This window comes from Fundulus heteroclitus, chromosome 6 (assembly GCF_011125445.2).
Source record: "Fundulus heteroclitus isolate FHET01 chromosome 6, MU-UCD_Fhet_4.1, whole genome shotgun sequence".
Lineage (NCBI taxonomy): Eukaryota > Metazoa > Chordata > Actinopteri > Cyprinodontiformes > Fundulidae > Fundulus > Fundulus heteroclitus.
Window position 1 is genome coordinate 29,190,844 of NC_046366.1, and position 21,657 is coordinate 29,212,500.

At 38.7% G+C, this 21,657-nt stretch overlaps 1 protein-coding gene across 1 annotated transcript in view; it reads right to left on the minus strand.

Annotated features, from left to right (window-relative positions):
* ak5 (adenylate kinase 5) overlaps positions 1–21,657 on the minus strand; it is a 127,422-nt gene that overhangs the window by 6,658 nt on the left and 99,107 nt on the right. The window contains exons 10-11 of the mRNA XM_012853030.3: positions 20,115–20,159; positions 9,993–10,156 (exon numbers count right to left, since the gene is read on the minus strand). Coding sequence (XP_012708484.2) covers positions 9,993–10,156; positions 20,115–20,159 — 209 coding nt within the window. The remainder of the gene's footprint in view (positions 1–9,992; positions 10,157–20,114; positions 20,160–21,657) is intronic.

Genomic DNA, 21,657 nt, shown 5'->3' on the forward strand with positions numbered 1-21,657 from the left:
AAAAAAGGGGATTTAATTTGGAGGAGCCTTAAATCTGAAAATGACAAACATGTCCAGGTAAATCCATCCATCCATCCATCCATCCTCTTAGATTTTCCTTAGATAGGAATTATTTTTGACCCAATCTGTATAATCTGATTGAATTTGACTGTAAAGTGCCTTGAGATCACATGTTTCATGAATTGGCACTATGTAGATAAAATAAAATTTATTGAATTATCCAAGATTTGGTCCCTTAGGTCAGTGTTTCTCTGCCCTGGTCGCCAAGGCCCACCTTCCATCTCTGCTCCTCCAAGCCTGAAGCAAAGGACTGCGTTACCTCCTCAACAAGCCATCAGGTGCTGCAGAAGCCTGTTAATCATCTACACATTGAGGTCAGGTGTGTGGAGGAGACAACCAGGACATGCAGGACAGGGGGTCCTGGGGTAATGGGTCCAGTCCAGACTCTCCTCCAGGGAGACGAAAACCTCCTGATGGAGGAATCCAGGAGGCCCTTGGGTCAGAACCAAATCAGCGGGCCCCCGTCCACGAGGAGGACCAGCTGCTCTACTTGCTCCACCCATGGAATAATTTTGTGTGGCCCTCCGACATCAGTTCAACAAAGGTACAAATCCGTCCTTCAAGCTAACGGACCTGCTGCAGATGGGCAGACATGGTTTTTTTTTGTTTTAAAGATGTTTTTTGTTTTTATAACAAATTTAATGTTGAGTGCAACACAATATTTAGTCAGCCTCTGTTTTGGCTTTCCTATTAATTAGCAAGCAGGGTCACAAACATCTAGCAACTATTTTGGGGAAACCTAATTTGTTAAACCATTCTTCTTCCTGCAAAAAAAAAAAAAAAAAAAAAAAGTTCCTAGTTTTGTTGCTGGGAAAGGACTAAAACATTTTCCAGAGTAAGAAAAATAAATTCAAGTCAAAAAGTAAGGAAACTGCACACCTGTCTGTGGTCAAGGCAAAAGACTAAGACTTTCTTGAACCTACGATAATTTTTTTCTTTAAGTTATTGCTGAGCAGACAAAAAGTGACAATTTTGTGTGTGTATATATATATATATATATATATATATTTTTTTTTTTTTTAATTTATTTATATTTATTTATTTATTTTTTTTAAATACTTTATTTATTTATTTTTACTGGGGCTAATGCCCCGAAATGATTCCAACTTGCTGATTTTCGGCACACAGTGGACACTACTGCCCATGATTTTGGAGCTCTTCACTTTATTTCTAACACTGAGCTCAGCTAATTTCCTGTTTATATCTGGCATTTAGTACATCCTGTCATGATCCGTATCTCATGGACATTCATTGAGGGCCACAATATGGGGAGTTTTCCTCTCCACTGTCGCTTCATGCATGCTCAGTATGAGGGATTGCTGCAAAGCCGTCAACAATGCAGACGACTGTCCACTGTGGCTCTACGCTCTTTCAGGAGGAGTGAATGCTGCTTGGAGAGACTTGATGCAATCTGCTGGGTTTCCTTAGAGAGGATTTTTTTTTGACCAATCTGTATAATCTGACCCAATCTGTATAAAATGATTGAATTTTACTTTGGAAAGTGCCTTGAGATGACATGTTTCATGAATTGGTGCTATATAAATAAAATTTAATTGAATATAGGCAGAGTTTTAGCTAAATCTAGAGCTTCCGGTTTAGGCTCAGCTCTTCTCCACCAAGATAGATTTGAGCGTGACCCATGGCATCCATCAGTGTCCGCCTCCGTTACTTTGAGCAGGAAACTACAATGAGATTATTGCTATTGTGGTATAAAATATGTTTATTTTCAGGATTTTTACACATAATAATAAATATGAATTGTGCTGTAGCTCCTTGACAACCCTCCTTAATTCGATCCATTCAGGAATGGAGCTTAATCAATGCTGCAATCATCATAAAAGTTGATGCCGTTTCAAAACTTCTCCACCTTGATTCCTTTTCGTCTAAATCGATTGAAGGTGCAGCTGCAATATTGTTTTTTTTCCCCACCCTCCTTTTCCAGATGATGGTGCTAATGATGAGAGAAGAAGCTGTGTGTGCTAAAAGCTGTGCAGTTTTTACTTGATGCTTTTATACGTCGGCCAACATCGTGTTTTTTTTCTTCTTTTTTTTTTTCTCTGCGAGTCCAAACTGTTGATGATTTCGCCGTTGAATAAAGGTTTGGTGTAAAAAAAGCTTCGGTTTGCTGAACCCGGCCATCAGGCGTAGATAGGACTGGTGGGAAGAGGGAGGCGTCTGCTGGTTGTGATTTATGTAGCAGAAGCACTTCGTCAGCAGGTGAAAGGACGAGTTGCAGCGTAAGCATTCGTGTCCAGGTCCACAATCAAAAGCGCATCAAATCATGAGCAGCACATGTCACCAGTCAACTCTCCTGGTTCTGCTATTAGTTCTTCACTCCCTGGAGATCCGGAGAGCATTTTTATCTCACTGTGGGAAAGAAACTCTTTAACTTCTGCAGAGAGGGATTTCTGTGACCCGTTCTGCTTTAAAACCTTGAGAGGTAATCCCACTGTGGGATTATTAATCCTCCTTTTAAATCTCACTTTTACTGTCTCTCCCTCTCTATTGTCTCACTCTGTATGTTTATAAAAAAAAAAAAAAGAAAAGCATAGTGCGGTTCTCATGTTGAAAAACACAAGGGACGCAGCCTTAACGCGCAGTAAGAGGCTTAAGCTAGAGCCGAGCTTTAAAGCGGTCGGGATTTTTCCAACAAGTCGATAAAAGTCGAAGCAAATCTGTGCGTGGGAGTTTTTACACAGCCCATAAATCGGTTCAGAGCAGCACCTGTTTGTTTGGTTTTTTTCTAGAGCCTGGTTAATGTTTGTTGCTAAAACTTGCAGAAAGATCATAGAATAAAAAATAAAGAGCTCTTTTGTTGCACGTAAAGCTATCGCAGGGACCGTTTGTCTGGATTTTGCTTAGATGTTTTGTATTTGGGAGCAGCAAAAAGAAAAACAAAGCTGGATTGTTAAACTAAAACTGGGAAATTAAAATTACTAATAGCATCAGAACAGGTCGGTATTAATATGACAAAGTAAAAGTCAAACCAACCTGAGGCTCACACAGTTTTTTTTTTTTTTTTTTTTTTTTTTATCATAAACTCATCTAATTTTTATACCTGTCAAATGGCGTTTGAAGGTTTTCTTTCATTGGTTAATTATTATGCAGAGACCCAACAGTCCTTTTCACAAATTTGAATCTAGAAATTGTTCACTTAAATCTTTATTTTATGAAATATTGAAGAAAAGGATCAGAGTGTGTGTGTGCAGCATTTATAAGATTCATTTTGTAATATTTCACAATTTTCTATGCTGCTGGACAATATTTCACAGGTGAGTTTTAGTTATTTAATTTAAAGCTGTGTTTTAATAAGAATATCATCTCAGGAAGCAAACCCAAAAATAAAAGTAAACCATTTTATATAAATTCAGTGCACATATTTATATATATGTGCACTTTATTTGTGTTATGTCTTATGATATTGATGTGTCGCTAATCAAAACCCCAAATTTAGATTACCTAAAACCAACGGGAAATATTTATATTAAGGAAATGTCGACCAAGTGAAAGGTATGTCCGTGTTCTGCACACACAACTCGGTTGGGGCTGATATTTCATGGATTGTTGGGTCAAAGCAGGGAGAAGTCCAGCCTGTGGTTCTGCTGAGCTGCTCAGGAAGATTAGGTCGCTGTGATTTCGCCATTCAGCTCGTCTTCATCGCTGCCTCTGGTGTCTCTCATCTTCATTGCAATCCTCCATAGAGTTTCTGTGAGCAACCGTCCAGCTGTTGTTTTCCTTACACTACGTAAGACACTTGAGACAACATGTCTTGTTGAGGAGAGGTTAGAGGCAAGGAATATAAAAGCTGGAGCCATGAAATAAAATATTCTGATTCTGACATCATGGCTCCATCTGTGTGTGGTGGCTCTTAAAGAACTGACCTTTCCTTCCACTCAACTTTACTACCAACATGTTTAAGTACAAGACTGGATGGGACCTTAAGCGGACACATAAGATGATTGGATGGACGAAATATTTCTGTGTTTAATGAAGCTAATCAATTTCTTTTTTGAAATTCACTTTCCATGTTAAAACTTGAGCTGCACCTGCAGATATTTCAAAAGTTTATCAATTATTATTTATTTTTTTGTGTTATTTTTGCAGCGATATAACTAGTTCTGCCATCAAAGGGTATTGTTTAATCACTCTCAAGCTTTTTTTGCAATGCATGGTGTGTTATTCTTGTCTTCTGTAACCCCCAGTCGGTCGAAGCAGATGAGCGTTCACACTGAGCCTGGTTCTGGTTCTGCTGGAGGTTTTCCTCCCTGTTAAAGGGGGAGTTTTCCTCTCCACTGTCGCTTCATGCATGCTCAGTATGAGGGATTGCTGCAAAGCCATCAACAATGCAGACGACTGTCCACTGTGGCTCTACGCTCTTTCAGGAGGAGGGAATGCTGCTTGGAGAGACTTTGATGCAACCTGCTGGGTTTCCTTTGGACATTTTTTGACCAATCTGTCTGGAGGATTTGATTGAATTTGACTTTGTAAAATGCCTTGAGATGACATGTTTCATGAATTGGCACCATTTAAATAAAATGTAATTGTTGCTGAGGCATCCTATAGCAGTAGACCTGAGGGGTAAATGCATCTCTCCTCATTGGCTTCAGCTGGGCACGACGAGACGGAGACATGGAACCACAAACCTAGGACTCGGCTCGGTGCCTTGCCATGACTCTGAGTGGGAGCCACCTTGATGGAGAAGTGAACCAGGCTGGGCATACCACTGTTTATCCCATCTGCAAACACAGTCCCAGTAGCCATTGTGTACAAGCTTTAACTCACAATATCACAGATTCAATGTTGTGGTTCTCAGCATTCACCACATGATTTAAAAATGACGACGGAGTTTAGAAACTACAGAGCAGCTGATTTAAATGGGATGTTTAAAGACAATCGTGTAGCTTGCGGCTTATTTTAACGCTGGCCCCCTCCCGGCTGAATTTTGCATAGAGTGGCTGTTTTGATTTGAAAGCTGTTGCCGGGATCGGACCAAAGCTGCTCTCACTGCGAGAGAAATTGTCATCCGTAGTCCGCGGATGCAAAACAAATCCATCTGAGGGAGGCAGGGGACATCACGAGTGCACGAATCGATAGTTTTCTGCACTCAGAGGATAAAAGGACACTCCAGAGGCCTGGATGAAGAAAACAGCTAGTGCCCTTTTATCTTTTTTTTTTTTTTTTTTTTTTTTTTTTAAAGAAACAACGATAAATAAATCTGAACTGTGGCTAAAATGAGGCGGAGATACTGTAGCATTAATACTTAAATGGGGAGAACAGACAGCATGAGTGCAAAAATAAAAGAAATCACGATGCACTTTATGGTTTGACAGTAAAACATAAAATGAGACGGGGATTATTATGGGAGGTCCTGATGGTTGTCTTTGCAAAGCTTTTCAAAGTCCCAGTGCAGCACGTCACACAATAAACGGAGCCAATGGCATTCAGCAACATCCAATCAATCCCCTGGGGTGAAAAATAATAGACCTCTGGGCTTTCTTTTTAAATAGCTCAAAATATCCCTGATTCTCTTCCTTACTAAGTTTTTGATATTTTATGAAACAAACTTCTTTCTCCTTTTTGTTATAATGAACCCAAGTGGTTGTTTTCCTTCATAACAGCAAAGGTTTATAAAGGTGACATGGCATCCACACTCCACTATTTTGCCCCTAAATACATTTTGTTGTGTACTTTGAGTCTGTAGGAGTGAAATATAGTCTATCCAGGTGCTGCGTAGATATCTCTATATTCTTTTTGGGTCATATTTTTGAAGCTGTTCAGTTTTCTCTGTTCTCTATTATGTTTTTTTTTTTTTAAGTTTACATATTTGCTGCGCAGCTGTTAACCACGGTGATGGACTTCCTGCTTACTGGTTTCGTGAACTACACCAAACACAACAAACAGCCTCTATTTGCTGTGTTTGGTCACCACAGAGATGCTTTTGGGAGGCACGACTCACTTACCCTCAAATTTCTCTTAATTGTTGAATAGCATTTCCTGGATTGTTAAAATCTTCTCTTTTTTTTTTTTTATAAGATTGTATGCATTAGAATTGACTAACAGTAGATGTATTTAACAAACCTGTACAACTACAAACTTAATGTAAGTCTCTCATAACCAGAAAAATTATCACATTTCTTTGCCAAAGCAAGGGTTGAATTTAATCTATGAACCTTTTGTTCAAGTTTATCAACCTGTAGCTCATCAAGATATCAAAAATAAAATAAAATAAAAAGACAGAATGAGTGGAGTTGTCCAGTGTCCTCTCTCGGCTGCCATATCTAGTCGAGTTTAGGCAGACTGATAATAAGTTGGCAATTAGGGCCTCGCTATTCATCAAATTGTTAAATATCTACATGTGTGAGCAGTGTTACTGTTACAAAGGATGGCTTGGATGTGCGATTTAGCACACAGTAACATACCAAATGCACTGCAGTAGATGTTCACATCTAATTTATATGGATCCCACCACACTGTAAACTTGCCTGCAAGACGAATTGTCGAGGTATTTGTGCGTTCACAAACACGAGAGACTGTGCAGAAGCTACAGTGCTACACATTGTCAGTCTGGCTGGCCAGGTTAACCACACTGTGTGATTAGTCTGTGTGTAAAGCTTTATACGAAAGGACAAAAAGTGCAATTATTCCTGCAAAAGCAATCACACCAAACAAGGCATTGAAATACAGGATTAACGACAGAACAAATGGCTGCTTCTATATTTAAGTGCAAAACCTCAGACATGGTTGCTGTTGTTGCTTGGATCGATGTTATGTAATGATGGACCAATTTTATCAAGAATTTACTTTTTTTTTTTTTTCAGTGGAGCCGCTATTAAATTCACTCCAGCAATAATGCTTTAGTGGTTGCTTGCTTGGTCTTCATTTAAAAAAACAAATAAAAAATAGTCTGCAGGCATGAAGATGTATATACAGGATGAAGCCAGTTCTGCTTTAAAGCGGACGTTTAGATCTTCAGTGTGTGGAAATAAGGACATCAGATCGAGTTTGCCCAGCCTGTTAGTGAATTTCTCCCATAAATACACCCAGACAACCATGCCAACTCTGTCTGCTACACTGTACGGCCGATCAATCTCGGCGTAAGCCAGTTTAAGCTGTCTTGAGTGTGTAATATTCCCACCTCAGTCCTCCCTCTCTTTCGTTTCCAGAATTAATCTCTGGCGAGGAAAACATGTCATCCGATCGGCGGCAGCAGGGAGAGAAGTCTTTCAAAGCTTTACACGAAAAGAATCTTTCATGTCTTGGTTTGTCGACTATGAAACCCTTATGTTCATCAGGGTTTTGTGTTTTACTACTTCTATGCCTTGATTTTTCTGCTTTGTCGATGAATCTTTTGCTCTCATATCTGCTCCTTTTAAGCAGCTAACTATGGACACTTTTGTACAAAGATGGATTTGTATTTCACAATATCAGGGTGTCTGATGGGGAGGATGATGGGATGAAATGTTGCTGGAAAGAGATTCCTATTTGAATTCCTCTATGGAAAAACCTTGCTTACACTGCAAAAAACAGATCTAAAAATAAGTAAAACATTCTTAAATTATTTTTGTTTTTGTCCTTGATTTGAGCAGGTAAGTAATATTATCTGCCAATGGAATGAGTATTTTGACCCCTAAAATAAGATAATTGGACATCCTGCCCTTGAAATAAGATGATGGAGAGGAGTGTTTCCTATTTTAAGTGCAAAAATCTTATTCCATTGGCAGATCAGCTTATTTACCTGCTCAAATCAAGGACAGATGCATTCATTTTAAGAAAATATTACTTATTTTTAGTTAACTTTTTGCATTATTATAGATGTCGTCTACTCTGCCTGTTGTCATAATTATCAAGACTTTTGTTATTTTAGGTTTATTGTGATGTCTCCTACTTGAGTTTCTGTCAGGAAATGTTATGGAAAATTATTAAAATGGTTAAATAAAAAGTAAAAAAAAAAAAAAAAGCTCTTTTTTTATGTGCATCTCGCTGACGTAACCCTAGGACGAAATTTGTTTTGAAACGTGTTTTTTTTCTTCTTCTATTGTATTGTAGGTTATATATATATATATATACACACACACACACACACACCGGCCACTTTATTAGGTACCCCATGCTAGTAACGGGTTGGACCCCCTTTTGCCTTCAGAACTGCCTCAATTCTTTGTGGCATAGATTCAACAAGGTGCTGGAAGCATTCCTCAGGGAGTTTGGTCCATATTGACATGATGGCATCACACAGTTGCCGCAGATTTGTCGGCTGCACATCCATGATGCGAATCTCCCGTTCCACCACATCCCTCTGGTGACTGTGGAGGCCATTTGAGTACAGCGAACTCATTGTCATGTTCAAGAAACCAGTCTGAGATGATTCCAGCTTTATGACATGGCGCATTATCCTGCTGAAAGTAGCCATCAGAAGTTGGGTACATTGTGGTCATAAAGGGATGGACATGGTCAGCAACAATACTCAGGTAGGCTGTGGCGTTGCAACGATGCTCAATTGGTACCAAGGGGCCCAAAGAGTGCCAAGAAAATATTTCCCATACCATGACACCACCACCACCAGCCTGAACCGTTGATACAAGGCAGGATGGATCCATGCTTTTATGTTGTAGACGCCAAATTCTGACCCTACCATCCGACTGTCGCAGCAGAAATCGAGACTCATCAGACCAGGCAATGTTTTTCCAATCTTCTATTGTCCAATTTTGATGAGCTTGTGCAAATTGTAGCCTCAGTTTCCTGTTCTTAGCTGAAAGGAGTGGCACCCGATTTGGTCTTCTGCTGCTGTAGGCCATCTGCCTCAAAGTTCGACGTACTGTGCGTTCAGAGATGCTCTTCTGCCCACCTTGGTTGTAACGGGTGGTTATTTGAGTCACTGTTGCCCTTCTATCAGCTCGAACCAGTCTGGCCATTCTCCTCTGACCTCTGGCATCAACAAGGCATTTCCGCCCACAGAACTGCCGCTCACTGGATGTTTTTTCTTTTTCGGACCATTCTCTGTAAACCCTAGAGATGGTTGTGCGTGAAAATCCCAGTAGATTAGCAGTTTCTGACATACTCAGACCAGCCCTTCTGGCACCAACAATCATGCCACGTTCAAAGTCACTCAAATCACCTTTCTTCCCCATACTGATGCTCGGTTTGAACTGCAGGAGATTCTCTTGACCATGTCTACATGCCTAAATGCACTGAGTTGCCGCCATGTGATTGGCTGCTTAGAAATTAAGTGTTAACGAGCAGTTGGACAGGTGTACCTAATAAAGTGGCCGGTGAGTGTGTGTGTGTGTGTGTGTGTGTGTGTATATATATATATATATATATATATATATATATATATATATATATATATATATATATATATATATATATATATATATATATATATATATATATATATATATATATATATATATATATATATATAATATAATAATGTGAATCCAGTTAGCTGCAAAAGATGGCTTCTACCTGTTTCTATTACAGATTAATTAACTTCACCTGGAATTTGATCCTTCTCCAAATACATCCTATACAAATATCTGCTACACTTTTCACATTCAGCTTATAAAAGTTATTCAAAAAAACTTTTTGTTTCCTTTTAGACTTAGACAACTTTATTTGTCATTTTGTATACACAGAGTGCGTACAGAACCAAAATTTGTTGCATACAGCTTGCAAATTGCAGTAAAATTAAATCACAGTATAGGGTGCAGCAGTGATTTAAAAGTAAACAATTTAAATGTAGACAATGCAGGAGAAGTCACAGTGTACAGGTGAGTATTTTAATGTGCTTAACGATGTTGGTCCACCACATTGAATACCAACGGACACTGAAGTTTGTCTTCGTCCAGGAAGTATTAATAAGTATTAAAGCAAATTATGTTATCCAAGAACTAGACGATAGCACGTTGAGGATCGGGCACTAAACTCACCTCTGGCAATTTCTCTCCTCTCTCCAGAAGGTCCCGCAGGTGGCGCCCTCTTTCGCTGTGACTCTGCAGCTCGCCGCACAGCAGGTCGCTGAGGGTGAGGCGGCGCAGCCCGAAGCGCTCCTCCATCCGCTCGCACTGCAGAGCCTTACCTGAGCCCGGCCCACCTGAGAGACACACAGACGGAGGTCGGTCAATGTCCTCCGCGGCCGTGACGAAAAAAAACGCCCCACGGCGGAGGCAGGAATGGAAAGGTGAGAGACGCGCATGGAGGAGGCAGACAAGAGGAAATGGATGGTGAGTGTGTGCTTGCCCTTTGTTTGGGCATTTTCTTTTTTTTTTTTTTAAGAGCGGAAACATTTAGGGAGAACAACAGAAAGCAAAGAAACGGTGGAGGTGAAAGTAAATCTGCTCTCCACGCTCCTCTTCACTTCCCTTAAAACACAAGTGTCAAACTCAAGGCCCGCGTGCCAAATCCGGCCCGTCAAGGTAAGTTATCCGGCCCTCAAGAGCCAAAAAAAAAAAGCATATCATGTCATAAAGTAGAGGCATATATCCTTTTAAAGTGTATAAAGTGGCTAAGACTGTGCCTCCTGTAAGTGTAACTCACCACAATATCAACTTTTTTTGCAGATAAACTGTATAAACTGGGCCTAAGGGAGCTACTTTTATGTTACTGTGCATTTTTTATACTTCTATCTGAACTGGAATGAAATTATGAAATGAAAAGTATCGTCTATACACGTGCAACCGGCCCTTTTCATGACTTCATGACGCCAAAGTGGCCCCATATAGAAATGAGTTTGACACCTCTGCCTTAAAACAACCCCTTGCCCGTACCAATATGTTTAATGATCAGCGTACAGAGTTGGGTTCTTTTGCTTTTCTTTCAACCACTAACTGCAATCAAGCTGTTTGATTAAAAAAAAAAAAAAAAAAAAAAAAAAAAAATTGTGTTCTCCATTTTTAGTAGAAACAGGGAATTTCTGAGCTTCGGTAAATCAAGAGGAATATGCCTTGAGGTTGTTGTTGTGACTTGAAAAGTGAAAGGTTCCTGATCAGCACAGACCTCAAAATCCATCATGGCTGCCTTGCTCATTAACTATTCCCACTTGAGTCGGCTCTAATTTTTTCCCCCAGCCATCGCGTTGCCCATTCCCGCTGTTGCTGCTGGTTTTTGAACACATTAAATAAACCTGTGTGTCCTACAACTGTATTTCTGGTACCCTAATATCAGTGTTGTAAGTCACTATGCCTCGAGTCCGAGTCCAGGTTCGAGTCTCCAGTATTCAAGTCCGAGTCAAGTCCAAGTCATTAAAAAAAATCTGAGTCAAGTCCACTACTCGTCCGAGTCAAGTCCGAGTCGAGTCACTATTGATCAATGCCGCAGTAAAAATTACCGTTTGTTGTAGGAACATGCCATGATGTATGACATGAAGCAGTAACATTCCACTGCACTAATAATTTAGATATTAAAATCATACACCAAATAATATTCTAATGACATATTAAAATTATAGCCTAATGATATAAAAAAAAGTTGAGTCTTTTCTCAATTTCCGAGTCAGAATGATCTGAACGTAGGAGTCCAAGTTCGAGTCATCAGTGCTCAAGTCCAAGTCAAGTCACGAGTCTCTAAATTTAGCTAATGACTCGGACTCGAGTACTACAACACTGCCGAATATAAGACTGCACAAATCCCTGGAACCTGTTCAAATGTAGCATGGTTCACATTTCACAATCTGGCTGCGAGTCTCGGAAAAAAAAACAAAAACATCTTTCCCACACAGACGGACGTCACCATCCTCACAGTGGATGGCGCCTTGCTTGCATTTAGAGGCGGCTCATATTTTACACATTAAAAACCAGTGAGAAAACGAAAGGCAGCGACATTTACATTTTAATAAATACATTTTTTTCCCCCTCATTTAGTACAGTCTAGTGTTGGTTTAAGGTCTCCTGCAGGGTGCAGACTGCTGATTTTTAATGCTTGCAGGGCTTATTACGGCTGAAATGTAGAACACGGCTAGGAAGCGGGGTGAAGCAGTGATTTATCAAAAGCAGCCTTGAGCCAAGTAATAAAACTCGGTGCTTTATATTCATCGATATCCTCCTCGAGTTCGACTGTCGCGGCTCTCTGCTCAGGTTCAGAAACAGAAGTCCTCGTCTCCATTTCCTCAGAGAGGGCAGACCGATATGAGCTGGCCTCGACTCCCTCAGGGGCAACCGTGAACTCGCAGAGCCCCGTGAGAAAACCCGGGGAACGAGGGATTATAGATTTTGTCTATTGTGCTTTCATCAAAAAGGGCTCTGATTCAACCTGCTAACAGCCAGCAGGTCATAGGCAGAGCACTGAGATGTGATTAAAAGCTTCTCGAGAGTAACGGGTCAAGAAAAAGCTGATGCTTCTGTCAGCAAGGACATGGACAAATAGAAGAATCCTAACATTATTTTCTATTTTTACTCTACACGCCAACAAAAATGCTGAACACCCAGAGGAAATGCATCGATTTGCAAGTTCTCCCTAATAAGTGGGGGCTTTCAAACGAAAGATATTAAGTATGTAAGTTTGTTGCATCCGCTCCTAATATAATTAATCACCTCCTTACAGAATAAAAGAGAGGAAAAATGTTGCTGGTTGCATTAAAGGAAAAAAAAATCATAATGAGATTAATAATCCTTAGTTGAACGTATGTCCCGCTTTTTTATTTTGTTTCTACATTTTATTCCTACTTGCTTTTATTCTGGTTTATTTTCCTATATTTTAATCATGTAAAGCCCTTTGCATTGTCTCTGTACTGAAATGTGCTATACAAATAAATTTGCCTTGCATTATAACTAGTTAAAGCCAGCGGGGTAAGCTAATAGAAATGTCATTAAGTCAACTTCCTGCGAGAATCACATATGCATGTCTACTTAAAACCACTGCAGCATTAGTCCTTTTTTTTATGTGTTACGACTATGCAGATAGCTCTGTTCGTTCTTAGGGGTACAAATGAATGTTTTTCAAACCATTTTCTCTCTGCAAAGCTTTTTTGTGATGACATTGGGGGTGAAAGGTAACACTAAAAGCCGAAGAAAATATGGAATTACATCCATTCTGAAGTTTACTCTGTTCTGCTAAATTCTCCCTTATCATATAAAACCATTTGGTTTACATTAGGAAACGCAGATGGAAATGTCAGTATTTTTTTTCAGCAGATGGGTTCATCCTGTTTCTAGCTTGAGATCTGAGAAACTCAAACATCCCAGCGTATGTGTGTGTGTGTGTGTGTGTGTGTGTGTGAACTGCACCGGCCGTGATTGGACACAAAGTGACAGAAGGAATGAATGAGAGAGATGAAGAAGAGCGAGTTTTCCAAAACGCAAGGGAGGTTGACACCAATATGTGAGGTAAAAAGAAAAAAAAAAAATCACAGCTCTAATTCAATTCCCTCATTCTGCTCCGTTGCACATTAATTTCTTTCATGTTTTAGGCGGGGGATATTTAAATCTAAATGAGTCTAAAGCAGCAGAGACGGGATTATTGCCTCCACTAATTGGATTGCCTCAGGTAGTCACTAGTGCTGATGATCATTGACAGTGAATGCTCTCAGGGTTCAGACACACACATCCCTGTTTTACTATCTTCATGAGGACATTACATTGACTTCTGTTCATTTTTCATTAATTTCTATACCTAACCTAAACTCAATTCACATCTTAGTCTTAAATCTAACCCCTAACTTTCCCAAAATGACCTCACTTTGCTGGTAAAATCTGAAAATGACGCATTCGCTTCTGAACCGATGACCTTGCGTTTGACTGTACACTCCTCTGGTGAACAGAGGAGAACTCTGAGGAGTGTGCGGTCCAATGTGCTGCGAAACAAGCCCAAGTCATGGTATAAGGTGTTTGTGTCGGTAAGGTGCATTTGTTTTTCTTTCCTAGCATACAGCTGTGCGTTATGGTCAAACACCTCTGCTTTGGTCTCATCTGTGCAAAGGATATTTTTCAAGAAGCCCAATGACCCATTCAGATCCAATTTTCTGAACCTACGCATGAACTCAGAGACCTTTTCTGCTCTCTAAACAAACAAATGTGTTAATTTTTTTTGTCTAACATTCTGACCGATCGATGTAGAGTCTGAGACTGTTTGCAATTTCGTTAAAGCGTTGCACATTAGGACCTTAGTCTACATTTTTGGGACATACACTACTGGGAAGATTATTTTACCGGTGTCCTGATAACAGAGGGTGTACTTTCTTTTTACCTTGACATGCAACAGATCTACGGTCTTAATAAATCACTAAACGCGGCATAGAAATGCAGCTAATTTGCTCCTGCAGAGGCACATGTTCAGCGTGGAAGTTTTGACTGAGCGAAGAAGACTGGAAATTTGTTTTTTTTGGTGACATTAAAGTCCTTCAGACCCTCAGGTCACTGGGAAAATAATGACTGAGCTGTAAATGCCTACAGCTACAATAAAAAAAATTATAATTTTTGTTTCCTCTCAGCAATCATGTTGCACAAAGCAGAAATAAATTTGACACGCTTGCACAACAAAGTTCTCAAATCATCTGAGGAATTATTCCCCTCATCTCTGTTGAGGTGTGGAAGACAAAGAAAAAAAAACCTCAAAGGTCTAAAAAGTGAGTATTTTGCTTTATATAACTACCATAGATGGTATAATTTCTAGACTTTAACTAGTGGACTATAACCTTGCACGGTTTGGAGAAAACTGAAAAGGTTTCCAATCAACAGTTGTACCTTTTTTAATTTACCCAAATTTTATTCATATTATTTAATGTGTTTGTTTAAGAGAAATGGGAATCTGATCTAATCAGTTGTTGCAAGGTCAATTTCACCAAAAAGCATAATTATTACATAATATTCAATGCATAGCGGTCAGTCCGTCTTTTACTGTAAATGTAGTTTTACAGAACATTTGAGTTGACAATATAATTGCAGACTTATTCAAACTGTCGAAATAAGGACTTTCTTCTTCAGTGCTGGCTTGTTTATTGCCAGAGTTTGCAGTTTTAATAATCAGTCCTAAAAAGCCTATAAAAGAAAACATTTTAAACTTCTTGCATAAGGGGAATAATTTCCCATCTGTGCAAACAATAATCTGTGCGTAATAGACTAATCAATTAAACCTTTACATCCTAATTAGAGTGAAAGGATTTATCTCTCTGCCTCTAGCTTGAAATTCCTTTTTCACCAGCAGCAGGATTGTCCCCATTTAAACTTAAGACAATTACAGGAATAAAATGCTAATTTTCTTTGCTGAGAAAAAAAACAGCTGCAAGGAGAGGAACAGATCCAGAGTTGAAGAGAGGATAAGGTGACAGACGCAAAGATAAATTTACATAAAAACCTTTAGAATTTCACATTAGTGTTTCCCCATAATGCCCTTTTCTTAAAAAAAAAAAAAAAAAAAAAAAAAAAAAAAAAAAAAAAGCAACAGGGAAGAGTTTTACACCAGCTTTTGTGAATGTATGTGAGCAAAATTTAAACGGTAAAAAACTTTATACACAACTTTAAATCAAAAGTTGTTTTTGTAGATTGTTCTATCACTATTGGCTCATAATGACCGTCATTAGAAAGTAACTAGGGAGTGAGGAAAAGGGAAGACGTGCAGTTTAAGTCTCAAGGTCAGCATTTAAAACCAAGGTTGATTTAAAAAAAAGATGATGCAGTTGGCACTAATTACATACATGAATGACAAAAACTTCTTTTTTTTTTTTTATACTTTTTTAATAATATCAGAGTAGAGTCTAACAGACTGCTTTTATATGTGCCTAAAAAGTTATTTTGATGGGTTAGGGAGCCTTGATATACGTTTTCTGTTAAAAAGCCAGTGGTAGCTTGTGATTTAAAAAAAAAAGAGTCACGGTTTGCAGCACAACTATAAACTCTGCTTAAAAATAGATCTGTTCATAATCGATCGTTACAGTATTTGTATAGCCTCTTCCTCATCAGGCGTCCATGTTGACTTGCCTGCTGCTGTATTTTAAAGTCCTGTCTAAATCTCTTGATCTGCTTTTTTTTCCCCTCCAGTGAAAGCCTCATGAAAGTATTATTTTGTAAATAAGACATAATAAATAGCTGGGCTACAATATAATCAGTCCAACGGGGTCGGCAGCTCTTAAAGTGATGTATTGTAACACTCTCGGCAATGCCACTATTATGCATTCTGGCACTGCTGCGGGTGTACCAAAGAGATTTCTCTAACCAGCTGAGATGACGCATGAAGAATCCATAATCTACAAAGAAAGATAAAAAAATTCTCAGCACGTCTGCACATAGATTGGTGTGCGCACTAATCTATGTGCACACACCTCCAAGTTGCGCATATGGGTCGGTTACTGGGAGATTGAGGGGAATATTGAATTATTCAGGCTGCAGTTTGAACCCCTTAGTTTTATCAAATTCTATTTTTATACATTTATATACAGCTTTTGGAGACCATGTTTGGTGACCAGGGTGTATTTGTATTTACTTTGCATATTTTGTATCAAATTTATATTTTTTTTATACCACTGTATATTTAAATTTTACAGCCGTTTTGATACTGTTTTCCTGTAGTAGAAGTATAGCATCTATTGTATTTACTTTCTTTACTGCTGGAAAAATGCAGATATTCTCAAAAAGTAAAGGTTTATTCTATTTTTCTAGCATAATTTAGTCACTTTTCTTTTTAACAGGTTGGTTTTGTTTGCCTGTTGTGGAACAGAATTTGGTTGAATGTGATTAAAAACTGGAAAACCTTTTTATGAAACTAGATAATCCTTCAATTAAAGATACCACAGTTCATACCTTCTAGATCAGCAATGGGCTACACTGCAAAAACGGAACTAAAAATAAGTAAAATGTTCTTAAAATGTGTGTATTTTTCCTTGATTCGAGCAGTTAAATAAGATGATCTGCCAATGGAATGAGTATTTTGACCCCTAAAATGAGATAATTAGATCTACTGCACTTTAAATAAGATGATGGAGATGAATTGTTCCCATTTCAAGTGCATAAATCTTATTGTATTGGCAGATCATCCTATCTACCTGCTCAAATCAAGGAAAAATACATACATTTTAAGAACATTTTACTTATTTTTAGTTCCGTTTTTGCAGTGTACATGAACAGCAGTGCCTCAAAACTGAAGTGAGTTTTACTCCTTTTTACTCCTTCGCTCCCTTTGGCAAATATAAAGCGTGCACGAATGGCAACAAAACATCAACGTCCTGGTATTACACACATTAAACCTTGTCAGCATTTACAGGCGTGGAGAAACTTAAAATATATTTAATCAGCATCCACGTGAGGGATGTGTGTGACAACCCTGCTGGTAAACTGTTTGAACCCCTTTTTCACAGAGACTGACACGGTAAATCCTCTCCCATCTTAATTGGCTGCGGTTTGTCTGACTATTTCAGAGATGGATGAAGAGCCGGATGAAAAAGCTTTTCTTGTGCAGCAGCAGCAGCAGCAGATAATTGGAGAAAAATGTCACCCTGGGTATAAAGGAAGAGTCACCAAGCAGTATTTATGCCGCTAACGAGTGGTTGGCCACTCCAGCTAACATTTTCCTCGTTTTGGGACAATTTGTACTCATGCAGAGAGCATGACTAAAAAATTCATACGTTTCTCCTGCTCTGGCCAACTCCTTTTTGTTTAAAGCTACTGGATTTGGTTTAACTGCTGCTTATGCTGCGGCCAGTTGCTACATTATTAGTTAATAAATCACAGTTATTAAAATATTGATCTATTATTCAAACAGAAATAGCTGAGAAAGGTCCTTGTTCCCACAACAAACTCCCTTTTTTAAATTTGCTCAATTTGATCAGAAGCCACCGTGTTAATTAGATTGTATTGCTGATCATAGTGAAGTACACGTTTAAAACGTTGCATTGACTGGACTACAAAGATGAGAATTGTGGGCATCCAAAAATCTGGTTCATCCTTGAATACGGCTGAAGGTGCCACGTTAATCTGCTTGATTTTTATATTGAGGTATAAACAAGATGGAGATGTCTAGCTCTCATTACTGTTTACGGAGTTTCCCTCTGAGAAATAATGGACTCACTGTCCACTAAGGTACAAATAAATCATGGGAGTTCCACGTAAGAGAACGCTATATTGGATATAAAACTATTAAAGAGTGGGGATACATACGGACAATGGTAACACAAAGAAAGTCATGCAAAAAATATGCACAAAAACTAAAAATTTAGGTACTCTAATAAAAAAGTTGGCACACACTGATGGATGAGATTAAAGGAGGGAGAGCTGTAGGACACCCAGGTGGATTGTGTGTTTGAATAATGTTTGTGTTTGAGGGGAGGAATGTGTTCAGTGGTTATTTGCAGTCCATATGGCCCTGGGAGAGAAGCTCTTGGTAAATCTGATGCGACACCTGATTGACTTGAAGCTCCATCCAGAGGGCAGATAGTCAGACAGGTGATGGGTGAGATATGAAAGATCTCCAGGGATAAGTTTTCCTGAGGCAACAGGAAACGGATATGAGGGGGGGAGAGAGAGCATCTTATGGCGTATTTAGTCTTTCTGTGCTCTGGCGTTAAGCTTTCACACCCCACACATGGACAGCATGTCAGCACACTCTCCACAGAAGAGGAATGAAAGACTAAATTGCTTTTTACCAGGGCCTTAGTATGTTTGGCCCACAATATGTGGATGCCCAGGAATCTGAATCTGAAGGTGGTAACGGGTTCTCCATCTATGAGGAGAGGGTTGTGACTTCATCAGTGCTTCCTGAAGTGCTTTGGTCTTTTTGCTGTTCAGCAAACATGAAACTGAATATCTGAGGGAACAGATTTTCTATCTGTAACCTGTCTGATCCCTATCAGCGATGAACCCAACAATGATGATGTCATCTGCATATTTAAAGATGGTGTTTTGGTGATGGATGTTTTTTTGGTGGTATAAGTGCACATCGACCCTTAAACAAATGCTGGCTGAAGCTGGTGAGAGCAACTCATGATCCATACTGAGAGGAAGGCTGTACTGACAATGTCTCAAAACCACACAGGAAAGAAGAGAAGCCACTACTTTAATGTTAGTCACATTATAAATGCATAAAAGGACAGAAATTAAGGTTTTAGGAGACCTATCCTGTGGGCTGATGAGATTAAAATGCCGGCTTTTGGGCCCTAATGACCAGTGTTACATTTGGAGGAAAAAAGGGAAGCTTGCATGTCTGAGAAACTCATACTATCTAAGAAGTACAGAGGTGGCAGCATCATGCTGTGTGACTGTTATTCTGCAAGAGGCAGTGGTGATTTAAAAAAAAAATGGTATGAGTAAAAAGAAAAAGATTAGGTAGAAAAATTGAAGCAACATGGCAAGACTATCAACCAGGAAGTTAAAGACCCAAAACATAAAACTGTAAGATCTCTTATAAGTTAACAAAAATGATAGTGATCATCCTAACTGGGCTAAACCAGGATAGGTATAGACTTATTTACAATCAGGCTGCACAAAGTTAGGAGAGCTGAAGTATTACTGTTGAATGACGTTTGTGAATGAGCCACATTTCTTTTCCTCCTTCTCAAGGTCCTTACTGCTCTGCTTAAACTTTAACTTCTTGACGGCTAAAGTATGTATGACTTATTGGCATAAAGGACTCAGAGTTTATCCAAGGGGCCGAATATATTATTGGAAAACTGGTTTATAATGCACAGCCCCAGAAATATTAAAGCAAAATCAAAGATTACATCCAAACAGTCCGTAGCGATCGCCACTTTGCACCAGCTGATATTGTGCCGTTAAACGTCATGTAAATATAGCAATCATTCAAACATCTAAACATACATTAAGAGATTTAAGCTTTTCAGCTTTGGTTTTAACTGCAGGGTGTAGACGTATTCACATTTGATCATGTTTTTTTTTTTTCTTGATCAAAACCGTTACTGTCGTGTAACGATAAAATCTGTTGTGTATCAGTGGATCCCAGAGTGAACATGATACGAACCAGAAATGTTTCCTTTTGTGTCTTTTTAAATACACAGAGCTAGCTAATCAGTCAACAGCTGCTTGTTGCAGTTTTGTTTTAATCATCTAAGGCCCCGGTGGAGGAAGGCTGTGCTGCTGCTCTGGGCGTGTGAATGTTTTATAGAGGTTACATACCCATCATGAAGATGACCTTTGGTTTCTTCTGTTCTTTGCAGTAACCTGTCAGAGGGAGGAAAAAAAATGTTTTAACACGTGATGTAGATCAAGCCTTCAACCTTTGTTGCCATTTTTGATGATACTTTTCGATTTGTGACATCATAGCCACATTTTTTTTTTTATCATCAAACTAATGACCTTTCTCTAAATCTGCCCATTCTGGAGCTTAAAATCAAGTCTGGCCCACTAAGGAACTCAAAACCTGTCATATATTGAGGGTTAGCACCAAAATGTAGACAAGAACTTGGGAGCAGCGTGATAATTTGAAGGATTTAAGGATCACAAAAGGAGCATACAGGTCACACAACACCAAGAGAACAGGACAGCCAGCGTGGGCAGAGCCACAGGTAGAAAACGGGGAGTGAATGAGAAAGAAATGGGCAGTTTAATGGGATGAACTAGCAGAGAACAATAGAAACAGGTTAGTATGTATAATGATGGGCAAGTGGAACATGCAGGTGAAAGTAATCATAAGATGTGGGTGAGTGAAAGTGGGAAGCTGAGGGAGACGGACATGAATAAACTGAAACCAAATTCAAATAAACCATCAAACCAAGGGGAAAATCTCACAGGTCTAAAGAAACACTACATAGAATAAACAGGGAACAGTAAACAATAAATGGTTATAAACTAGGGCTGGGCGATATGGCTTAAAAATAAAATCACACATTTACTATACCGAATCCGATTTAATCGTTTTTTTCCCCCTACTTTTTATTTCAGAAAAAGAAATTAAAGAAATTATTTTAAAAATTGCTTTTTTTATGTCAAGCATTTCATCTTGGAGTTGACCTGAATTCAAAATGCAACTAAACACCAGCTGTGAAACAAAATGGCTGCCCTGCCATTGTAAACAATGAGTGTTTGCTGCTGGTGGTTTTAAACAATGAGCTAGAAACAGGCTTCATTTCACTTGTGTAACTTCAAACTAACTTAAAAAATAAATAAGTAAACGATTAAATTAAAGTGCCTCATATTATGGTTAATCTATACAAAAAAAATTTGACAATATATTTTCCTAAACATATATGTTCAGCATTGCATTCTTTTCCCTTCATGGAAGCCCAATTAGTGCATTGGCAAAATATAATCCCGATTTTCCAAGAACTAAATCTTAGTTTTTTAAAAAGTTTTTAATTAATCGATTAAAACGATTTATCGACCAGCACTAATACAAACTAATAAAGCAACACTTAGGATATGTTCACACTGCAAAACAAACACCTGGAGATGGTGACAAACCAGCCACAAAACCAAACTTGTGAGATCATTGTTTGGTCACTTCAGAAGATTTTATTTTAAACGCAAATAATCTACCTTTTTGTCTTTTAGGACATTTTTTAAGCAATGATAAAAATGTCAAGCTGAGTGAATACATAGTCTTTCAGATACAACAAAAGAGTCCAAAAATCATATATATATATTTTTGTGTGTGCCAGAAAATGTAAAATTTTGACAAAACTAACATGAAATGAAAATTAATTAGGTTGAATTTTGGCCT